The following is an 11221-nucleotide window of genomic DNA, read 5'->3' on the forward strand; positions in this document are numbered from 1 at the left end:
GCCAGCAAGATGGCTCGGAAAACAAAGGCGCTGCCGGCAAGCTCGGCGAGCTAGTTCAATCCTCAGGACCCACACGACAGGAGAGGACCAACTCCTGCAAGTTGTCAACGGTTTCCAGCACAACCGAGCTATCAGCAACCTTATTTATTTGGAGATATTTTTTATTTTAAAATATACGTATCTGTGTGTCTGTGTTGTGTGGGATGCACACATGGGTGTGGTGTCTGCAGAAGCCAGAGCGGGGCACTGGATTCTGAGCTGGAGTTACCAGCATTGTAGTGGGAACAGTGGGTGCTGGGAACCAGACCATTCCTCTGCAACGGCAGGAAGCAGTCAAATGCCAAATGATCACACAAACATATTATTTAAGTCACTGCTTGGCCTATTAGCTCTAGCTTTTTATTGGCTAACACTTACATCTTAATTTAACCCATTTCTTTTTTTTTTTTTTTTTTTTTTGGGTTTTCGAGACAGGGTTTCTCTGTGGTTTTGGAGCCTGTCCTGGAACTAGCTCTTGTAGACCAGGCTGGTCTTGAACTCACAGAGATCCGCCTGCCTCTGCCTCCCAAGTGCTGGGATTAAAGGCGTGCGCCACCACCGCCCGGCTAATTTAACCCATTTCTATTAATCTGTGTAGCACCACGTGGTTGTGGCTTACTGGCAAGACCCTGTTCTGCATCTGTCTCTGGCAGGGCTCCATGGCTTCTCCCTGACTCCGCCTTATTTCTCCCAGCATTGAGTTTAGTTTTCCCTGCCTACCTATGCTCTGCCCTGCCACAGGCCCAAAGCAGTTTCTTTATTCATTAACCATTAAAAGCAACACATAAACAGAAGGACTTCCCACACCAGTGGTGATTCAAGGTGTGTCCTGAAATCAAGTATTAGCATTTAAGAAATATCTTTTAGGTGCACAGAGCTTGTTTGAGCTGCCAAGGCACTAACAATGGATACCCAGAAAGATGTCCAACCCCCAAAGCAGCAGCCGATGATATATATTTGTGGAGAGTGTCACACCGAAAATGAAATAAAGTCCAGAGATCCAATCAGATGCAGAGAATGTGGATACAGAATAATGTACAAGAAAAGGACTAAAAGATTGGTGGTTTTCGATGCTCGGTGAAAACGTGAAATTCAGGAGTGTCTTCGTCAAACATTTGCCCCACTGATGCTTCTCTGTGTAGCTTTACGACTACAGCCGTGTACCTATGGCTTCACTTTAGAAATGTGATTGTATTTTAATACTTGTATAAAGGAAGTTTTGGTTTAGCATATGACTTTTAATTTATTGTGCCTATAATCTCTCACACAATGAAGATTAAAGTTGTTTCCCCCCCCCAAAAAAAGAAATATCTTTTAGATTTAGTTTATCTATTTACTTATGTGTGTGTGTAAGTGTGTGCGCGCATGTGCCCGTCCATTCATGCGTGTGTGTGCACTTATGCAGATGTCTCATGAAGCCTGAAGAAGGTTTTGGATCCCCTGGAGCTGGAGTTAGAGACAATGGGTGCTGGGAACTGAACTCAAGTTTACTGTAAGAGCAATGAGTGCTCTTAAAAGCTGAGCCATCTCTTCAGGCCTTAAGAAATATTTTAATCATGATCTTTGTGTTTTAAATTCCCTGAGCTTGTAAGTTAATTGCTCATATATTGGGGTGTGTAGGCCCACCCCCTGGCTTGGACAGCACTCACAAAAGTAGGAAAAATAATGCGTTTGTCATGGACCCAGGAAGAGGTCCAGGGCTCACCGACACGGGGAATGACCAGATGGTGCAGGGAATTCTGCTTGGGAGGTGCAAGGGGCGCATCACTAGGGAGGTGCCGTAGGAGAGTCATAGGACTCCAATGACGGGGGACGGGGACACAGGGTGGGGGAGGGGAGACGACTGACACTGGATGGGACGCAAGACTTTCAGTTCCCAAGCTCCTCTTCAAGAAAAAGCCTGCAGTTTAAAGCCGTGTCCACCAGGAGGCGCAGAGCCCCCTTTGTGTCGGTGTGGCATCCCATGGTTCTCTTCAATCCAGGCACACTTGGCAGTACTGGCCCTGGAGGGACCCTCTTGGTTGAAAGTGCGGAGGATACGGTGAGAGAGACACCTGCATGCCAGAAACTTCCCTGCCCTCTGTCAGCAGGCATCAGGAGAACTGAGGCCTTTCCTGCTGGCTGTGGTGAAGCCCGCCTTCTGGCCTCTGTGAAGTGAGTGCACCCTCCACCCTGCTGTCATGGGAAGCTGAAGAGAAACGTCAAGAGAAACAATGTGTCCATTGATTCAAGGAGTAGTTCTTATGCACCTATTATATAACAGGCATTGTCCTAGACAGTGTGGACATAGTGGGCATGGCAAGATAGACCTGAGATCCCAGCACTGGGAGGCTGAAGCAGGAGGATCAAAAGTTTCAGGCTAGCCTGGGCTACATATGGAGTCCTCAAAACAACAACGGCAACAAAAACAAGAGCAGCAAAGAGAAGCGAAAGGAGAAAGTGTGGGCCATAGAGGCGACCACGAAAGAACAGATAACCAAGTCTGGACTGTTATGTGAGCAGTAGTAAGCACTGAGCAGGAAGTGCCATGGGGCTGTGGCAGAGCTAGTGGTGCTCCCCCTGAGATGCGGAGCTTACAGCAGTGGGTTTCCACCAGGACCACTCCCCGCAGCCACAGTCCCCTTCCGCTTGGCCTGTGGTTCCCCGGCAAGTGACAGACGCTACTGTTGATCTCCACAGCAGGCAGTCAACTGTGGTCCTACTGAGTGTGCACCGTGGTCAGAAAGGCGCGGGGCGGGGGAGGGGGGACCACTGTCCACTTTCGGCTGGAATCTCCAGCTAGGGCCCATTCCAAACCCCGCCCTCTCAGAAAGACCACCATAAGTCCAGACTCCTTCCCCAAGCTGCTAGCTGTTCAAGATTGGCCTACAGGGTTTTTAAGCTCCCACCTCTAGGCCAGCCATGTGATTCTTTTTTTTTTTCTAAAGATTTTTATTTATTATGTATATAGGTTTCTTCCTTCATGTATCCCGCAGTACAGAAGAGGACACCAGATCTTATTACAGATGGTTGTGAGCCACCATGTGGTTGCTGGGAATTGAACTCAGGACCTCTGGAAGAGCAGCCAGTGCTCTGTTCCTCTGAGCCATCTCTCCAGCCCCCTCTAGGCCAGCCATATGATTCTTCTTCTACTCCCTTCCCTCACCTCATCTCTGGGACTGGAAAGACCACCCGGGAGTGCTTGGCCCAATAAACCCGGTCTTTTTAAATTCGGCTTGATCTGGCTTACTGTGTCAGGGGAGAAACTTGTTATTGGGTACAGAAACATATTACTCCACAGCCACGTCTCCCCTAGCATTTGAGAGCCTGACGTAGGGGGATTGCAAATTTGAAGCCGGCCTAGGCTACATACAGAGACGGTGCCAAAGGAAACCTCGGGCAGGGGGTGTGACCCCCAGAGCCTTGCTCTGTCTTCTGCACAGTAAATGAATGGACGAGTAAACAGAGAATTTCCCAGTTCCATAAGCTGGCTGATGCTCCAGTCGAGGAAATACAGAGCCTGGGGAAACGGAGCATCTGGAAAGTCCCCCGCCTCTGTTGTGACCCTTGAAATCCCAGCAGTTCTGAGAAAGAAGCCATTCCCCCTCAGTCACGGGGCACGTGCTCCTAGTAAGGTCAAGCTCAGGTTCTCAGCCTGGGACTGGGCATGGGGCTGCCCGACAGAGCCCTGGGGTGGAGGACTGGGGCTGCGCAAGGCGTGTGAATCACCAGAAACCTTCTGAACATCAGGGACTCGCCAGAGAGGAGGAAGAACAGAGACACCACGGGAGCTCAAGGGTCCAGCATCTGCCGTCACCCAGAACCCTTCAGAACGCGCCATCCTACCCCAGCTGAAGTTGAAAGTGATTGCAGTAAGGGCTATGTTTTCGCGGCAGGCGGTGACTCACCAACTCAGGTCTTATCAGTCACAAATGAAAGAAAGGACTTTGACAGCAGGTCCTGTCCTGAGCCAGGGCCAGAAGGTCCCAGTGAAACAGAAACAGGGCTGGATGTGTGGCCCAGTTGGTAGAGTTCTCGTCTAGCGCTCAGGAGACCCTGGGTTCAGGCCACACAAACGGGGCACTGAAGCACATATCTGCCAGCCCAGCACTCCAGGGGTGGAGGCGGAAGGACCAGAAGTTCAAGGTCCTCCTCAGTTATAAGACAAGTTATAGGCTAGCCTGAGCTACTGTGCCTTCTTTTGGGCAGGGAGATATCTCAGACATGCTTGTTCCTCCATTCCACCCCGCAGACAGGGCAACGTGCCCACACCAGAATCCCGCTTCCACGTCGTCTCCTCAGGGCCAGCCAGCAGAGGTCAGGCACATTGCTTATTTCTCAACCTCGTAAGGTTCATCCAGGGCCTCCATGAGCCAGCAGGTGGGGAGAGAACCCGTGAGGACGGATGGTTTGAGGGCCTCTGGCTTCTGGTACGTTCCGACAGGCACTACCATTGCCAAAGTGTCTATTGTTCCCAGTTCCCCTCGTTGGCTCCCACAGGCTGGCCACATGCCTTTCATTAAGACTTTCTTACCCAAGCGGTGGTGGCGCACGCCTTGAATCCCAACACTCAGGAGGCAGTGCAGGCAGATCTCTGTGAGTTTGAGGCCAACCAGGTCTACAGAGCGAGTTCCAGGACAGTCCAGCTACACAGAGAAATCCTGTCTTAAACAACAACAAAAGACTCAGTTTCTCCTGCCCATGGCCCCATCCACACAATCTTTCCAAGTTTCTCCTGTCCTAGGACCATCTAGGGGTTGTGACAACCTAAGGACAGGAACGTCACTGTCCACGTCTGCACACCCACACCTGCTTCCTTGTAAATGCTCTTGTTAGTGGAGTTGCTCAACGGGCTGCAAAAAGGGCCTGTTTATCTGGCAATCAGCGGCAAACGGTGTCTGCCCAGAGATTTCTGGCTGTCCATCTGTGGGCTCAAAAGTGGACTCCTTCTTCCTTCAGGCCCAGGAGAGAACTGCTCTGTAGTTTGCCATCTGAAATACATTTCTCAATTTCCCACCCAACTGTCTTCATCTTGGGCTCCACCCTTTAGACTTCTCTGTGAAGGTGGCAATGAGTGAGTTCCCTTAAGATTCCCCAGCACGGCCGGGCTGTGGTGGCGCACTCCCATAATCCCAGCACTCGGGAGGCAGAGGCAGGCGGATCTCTGAGACTGAGGCCAGCCTGGTCAACGGAGTGAGTTCCAGGACAGCCAGGGCTTCCCTAGCCCCAGTTCTGGGGGATTTTTCTAAGAGGAGCTGATGGTGGCTGTCCTCTGCAGGGAGGGGGGTACAGGGTTGAGGGGCCTGCTCTCCTTTTCCAGTCTGTGAGCCAATCTGTGCGGCATTTCTCACAATTCCAGCTGACACATTTTCTCATGTAAGTCAGCTGGAGTTGGCGTCTCTCCTATAGGATGGAGAGGGGCAGGTTATATGTGTAGCCTTGTTGTTGTTTGGTGTCCTTCAAGTTCCCTCCTGAGCCATTTCTCCCTGTTCGTCCTGTGACTAAAAGTTCCCAGAAGGAGAGAGTTGCCCTTTGCCTGGGATGAGACAGAGGGATTGATGCCTTGAAGCCCAGGTTTGAGTGGGAGGAGTCAGGCTGCCCAGGAATAATTGAAGTTTCTCCCTGGTTGAGGTTAAAGACCTGGCATTCACATGAGGGTCTAGTCTTAGTTTTAATCCATAGATCAAGAGTTTAAGAGTTGGGTGTGGCCGGGCGGTGGTGGCGCACGCCTTTAATCCCAGCACTTGGGAGGCAGAGGCAGGCGGATCTCTGTGAGTTCGAGACCAGCCTGGTCTACAAGAGCTAGTTCCAGGACAGGCTCCAAAACCACAGAGAAACCCTGTCTCAAAAAACCAAAAAAAAAAAAAAAAAAAAGAGTTGGGTGTGGTGGCTCATACCTGTAATCACAGCACTTGTGAGGCTGAGGATTGCTGCCAGTTTGAAGCTCTGTCTCAAAACAGCAAGAGTTGATGGGTATCTGTGTACCATTGTACCACTGAGAAACTAAGCTCAGATGAATGACCTCAATAGACATCGTGTCCCCTTTAGTTAATCCTTTTTCTTCTGTATGTGTGTTTGTCTGTGTCAGCGCATGCCACAAGTGGAGGAGCAGAGATTCCGTCTGCAGCCTACCACGTTAGCCGTTAGCCGCAGGGGATGCTGGGACTGGGTTGCAGGAAGCCATGGGTTCCACCAAGAGCACCGAATTACATCAGGTGCAATAGTGCTGACCTCTAATCCCAGCACTCACAGGGTGGACGCGGGGTGAAGAGACCGCCAGAGTGATATGATGAAGGGTTTTACTGTGGCTGAGAGAGAGAGAGAACAGCCAGAGGCGTCTGGAAGAGCCCAGAGCAGAGAGAAAAGTCGGCTGAACGTGGCCAGCAGAGTGGACCTGGCCAGGGCGAGAGAAGAGTGGAGCTATCGAGACAGCAGGAGACAGAGCAGGAGAGTAAGAGGGAACAGGCAGGACTAGCAGAGAACAGAGGAGGGCAAGCAGCTGGGGCGGGGTGGATGGAGCTCTGGAGAAGACTAGGAGAGGGGTCTTCAAACTGTCTAACAAGTGCTTGTGAGAAGGAACTGGGGAGCCTAGAGGCAGCATGGGCTTTGGCAGGCAGCCACAGGTACCCGTCAATGGAGAGTCGTATGTCCCTTCTGCCAGAGGTGAGGGAAATGACTTCCTGCAGATGGGAGCAGTGTTCACAGGTACCCAGGGAATGCTGGCTTTTATCCAACCCAGAAATCCTCCTATAGTTCAGACTGAACTCTTTTCCGAGTATTTGGACTCAACCATCAGAAGTTCAAGGTCATCCTCTGCTATACTCTGAGTTTGAGGCCAACCTAGGCTATTAGAGACCTTGTTTCAAAAAAAAAGGTGAGCCTCAAGTCAGCCAGGTCCCCCACCAGTGGAGTCCCTGCTCTGTAAGATGCCGCATGGCTGGCCTGGCACTGGTGAGCCAGGTTTATTCTTTGTGTACTTTCCAGAGATGAGGCATGTGGTTAAAATATTATTAGAAAATTCACAACAAGCTGAGTCACAGCTGAGCTGCCCTCGGTGGCTTTGCTTTCCCTTATCTCAGGGGGAGACACATGACCTTGGTGGACTGACCAGCCAGCTGCAGTTGTTGGAAGTCTGATGGGTTCCAGCTATCCCACCGGGAGGAGTCAGAGTGGGAGGAACTAGAGGCAGCTTCAGATAGATAGGGTTCCAGAAAGAGGCAGACTGGCTCCCCGTAGTTGTGACGCAGACAGTGCGGAGCCACTGGGGCCGTGTCCTGGCTGAGAATAAAGGGTTTCTCCTTAACCCTGCCCGTTCCAGCAGGAAACTGTTCCTGCCTCATCTCTTCCCTAGAAAACAGGGTCGCCCTCCCCCCACCCCCGCCAGAGCCCGAGTCACACCTGAAACTCCAGCTGCAAAGGATTTGGGAAATGGACTCCCTGATCCCCAGGTCCTGAGGCGGAGCAAGGAAGCTCCACAGAGGCGGAGTGGTCTTGATGGAAGCGACAGCTGAACTGGTAGAGTGTGCTTACCACTCACAGAGCCCTGGGTTCCATGACTTGAAGCCCCTAAACTGGGCGTGGTGTCCTCACCTGTAATCCCAGCACTCCAGATGCGGAGGCTGGGGATCAGGAATGCAAGGTCGTCCTCAGCAGCTTAGCGGTCTGGGCTAGCCTGGGCTAGTAGAGACCCTGTCCGAACAACAAAACAAACAACAAAATTTACTTTTGACAGTATTTCTGTAAGCATGGTTTTAGGATTTGTGTTAGTCAAACCTGCCATTCCTTCCTTGCGTGAGGCATCCAAGTGCTCTACCCACCGAGCCATCTCACCCACCGTAGAGTGCAGAGAGAGGCAGCAGAGACAAACCTAGGAAGCCTTGTGATGGAAGAACAGATGGTTTGCTTGTTTATTTGGGGCGGTCTCACGTAGCCCAGGCTAGCCTTGAGCTTATAGCTGAGTCTGACCTTGAATTCTGATCTTCTCTGGGATTACAGAAGTATGCTCCCTGTTCATGTCATTGGAGCATTTTATGTTTTTGAGCCTCGATTTCTTGATGTGTGTTCTAGCAAGGAGCGCTTCGTGCCTTTTACAGTAAGCGTTAAGAGAGCAGTCACTGTTGGGAACCAGGTATTCCCCCAGGATGCCTTCAGCGGCTCAGCACCAACAGCTGCGTCATCACTAGCCACCAAAGGCAACACTCGTCCCCTTAAAAAAGTCCCCACAGGCCGGAGGGATGGCTCAATCGTTAAAAGCCAGGCTCACTATATATATACATATATATGTATATGAAGTCCCCACCATCACGCCTGTCTCTCTCTTGTCCCAGATTGAGATGGGCTTTCGTAACTGCCCCCCCACCCACAGTGAATCTCTTATGCGGTGAGATTTGATCCACCAAGGTGCTCTTCCTCAGAAACCCACACCCTATCTATCTATCTATCTATCTATCTATCTATCTATCTATCTATCTATCTATTTATATTTATTTGGTTTTTCGAGACAGGGTTTCTCTATAGCTTTGGAGCCTGTCCTGGAACTAGCTCTTGTAGACCAGGCTGGTCTTGAACTCACTGAGATCTGCCTGCCTCTGCCTTCTGAGCGCTGGGATTAAAGGTGTGCGCCACCACCGCCCGGCTCTTTTATTTTTTTTTTAACAATTGATTTATTTGTACTTTATGAGCATTGACGTTTTGCCCGCATGCGTGTCTGTGTGAGAGTGTCGGATTCCCTGGGACAGGAGTGACGAACAGTTGTGAGCTGCCTTGTGGGTGCTGGGTCCTCTGGAAGAGCAGTCTGCCATCTTAACCGCTGAGCCGCTGAGCCATGTCTCCAGCCCCCACGGTCACACCCTTTTAAACCCAGCAGTTGGAGACAGAGACCGGAGGGTCTCCGGGAATTCAAAGCCAGCCTCGTCCACATAGCAAGTTCCAGGCGAGCCAGGGATGTTAGACAGAGAAACACTGTCTCAAAATAAAACAAAACCCCAAATTCAAAACAAAACAGTCCTGGATAGACAGACTGGAGTCACGGTCTGACTGACGAACTTGAGCATTTGGCAAACGCCTCTTGTTACTGGGACCAGTGTCACAGTGTGGCTCTGCCCAGCTTGCCAAAGGCCACACACCCACAAGCAGCTGAGGGACGGACATTCTGGAAGCCCCTGAAGGGGAGGGGGAAGCAGCGGGGAAGGAACATTCACTCTGGGACACCTCTGGGCAGGAGTGTACGGTCACTGTCTTCAGGTCCCCTTGGTCACTGTCCTCAGGTCCTCTTGCTAAGGACTAAGGACGAGGCGGGCACTGGTTGCTGAAGGTAGGTGGCTTAGACAACCCAGTGAGAGCTAGACCTTGAGTCTGAGAAGTTCAGGAAAAGGGTGTGGCCCTGGGAGGAGGACATATTGTCAGGTAGCTCTTTGCTCGGAGGTCATGGAGGGGCCCAGGCTCATTTCTATATGCAAATTCCTCTGCTGGGATGTGGACAGACATTTGGCCAGCCGCGCCGCGCTCACACACAACAGTTTCTTCTTATCTTTGTTCCTCAGCACTGGCCCGAGACAAGCCTCTTCATTTCACTCAGGACCAAGTTTACTAGGTGCCCTGTGCTCAGGGCTGCACAGCCATGCCACACAGAGGGTACATGTCCACAGGGAGAAAAGAATTCTTTATTTATGAATATACTGTTGCTTGTTCACTTTCCTGACTGGGTATTTCAATAACTGCAAGTTTTTGACTATTACAAATTGTGCTGACGAGACATCCTTGTGGGTGTCGCTTGAGGCCCTTCTTGTGGGCGCTGGTGGCATTCAAGAATACCTTGTTTCTGAGGTGATATGGTTCCTGCTCCTGGTAGCATCAGCATTGGGCTGGGACTGGTCCCCATCTGAGTCCGTCCATGTGGTGGGCTTCAGGATGAGAGGCCAGGACTATAGTTTGCTGAGTTAGAAAAGCTGGACCAAAAGAAACCACCCAGGCACCCATGACCTGTTTACACCAAGCTTGGAAACAGCCAGGACCACCCAGGCACCCATGACCTGTTTACACCAAGGTTGGAAACAGCCAGAACCACCTAAGCTGCTGTGGTCATGCGGGGAGCAGAGGAAGAGTTCTGGGGACTTTGTCTTCTTCATCCCTCTCTCCATCCCCCACTTTTATCCCTTCCTTTCCCCATTCTTCCCTCTCCACTTCCTTCTGATCAGGGTGAAATTCTAGCTGTTAGACAAACGCCAGCATTCCTCAGGAACTCGGGAAGCGGGTTCCCTCTACCAAAGGAGCCATTTCTCTTACCCCTGGCAGAAGGGACAAACGGCTTCTGGAGTGCCTATTAGCCAACCAAAGTGCATGTGGACCCCAGGCTCCTCGCCATCACAGGTACCTGCTACACATTTCCGAGTTCATGCCAGCACCTGTCTCTTCTTACCTCCTCCCTTACTCCAGACTCCCCTGGTTCAGGAGCCCCTTCCCCCAGGCACTCATCCTCCTTATAACCCTGCTACCCCAGCCAGGTTCCTCCTTTCATCTCAGTCCCCTCTTGTTGCGCTCTCCTGCTCCTCACTGTTCCTCTCTGTCCTCCTCTCTCACCCCCCCGCCCCCGGTCTCTCATGACAAGTCCAGTCTGCTGGCCATGGTCGTCCACTGCTTCCTCCCTCTGCTCTGGACTCTTCCAGAGACCCCTGACTGTTCTCTTCCTCATATCTACGATTGAAAACCTTCCGCTCAGCAATATCTCGGGTCAGTCGTGTTGTCCATTTATACACTTCCTATTTCTTTTCTCCGTTGTAGGGTGCGGGGCTCATTGTTGTTGTTTATTTGTTCGTTTGAGACAGGAGCTCACTGTGTAGCCCTGCTTGGCCAGGAGCTCACTGTGTAGCCCTGCTTGGCACAGAACTCACAGACACCTGTACCTCTAAAATTAAAGGCACAAACCACCACCTTTGGATTTTGAGACAGGTTCTCGTTACTACAGCCCAGGTTAGTTTTGAACTCTTGATCTTATATTAACCTCTTACATATGAGATTATAGGGGTACGCCACCTGGCCTGTTCTATTCTGTACATAGGTTAGCAAGCTGTGTTCTTTTTGTTGTTGTTGTTGTTTGTTTTGTTTTGTTTTTCAAGACAGGGTTTCTCTGTAGCTTTTGGAGCCTGTCCTGGATCTAGTTCTTGTAGACCGGGCTGGCCTCGAACTCACAAAGATCCACCTGCCT

General features: G+C 51.1%; 1 protein-coding gene across 1 annotated transcript; it reads left to right on the forward strand.

The window, feature by feature from the left end:
* The first annotated feature begins 939 nt into the window (after positions 1 to 939).
* LOC130862288 (DNA-directed RNA polymerases I, II, and III subunit RPABC4) lies at positions 940 to 1266 on the forward strand. The gene has a single exon (XM_057751831.1). The coding sequence runs from the start codon at positions 944 to 946 to the stop codon at positions 1118 to 1120; it is 177 nt and encodes a 58-aa protein (XP_057607814.1). The 5' UTR covers positions 940 to 943; the 3' UTR covers positions 1121 to 1266.
* The last annotated feature ends 9955 nt before the right edge of the window (positions 1267 to 11221 follow it).

This window comes from Chionomys nivalis, chromosome 19 (assembly GCF_950005125.1).
Source record: "Chionomys nivalis chromosome 19, mChiNiv1.1, whole genome shotgun sequence".
NCBI lineage: Eukaryota > Metazoa > Chordata > Mammalia > Rodentia > Cricetidae > Chionomys > Chionomys nivalis.

Coding starts and splice junctions, on each gene's coding strand:
- LOC130862288 (XM_057751831.1), top strand. CDS start 944: ATGGATACCCAGAAAGATGTCCAACCCCCAAAGCAGCAGCCGATGATA.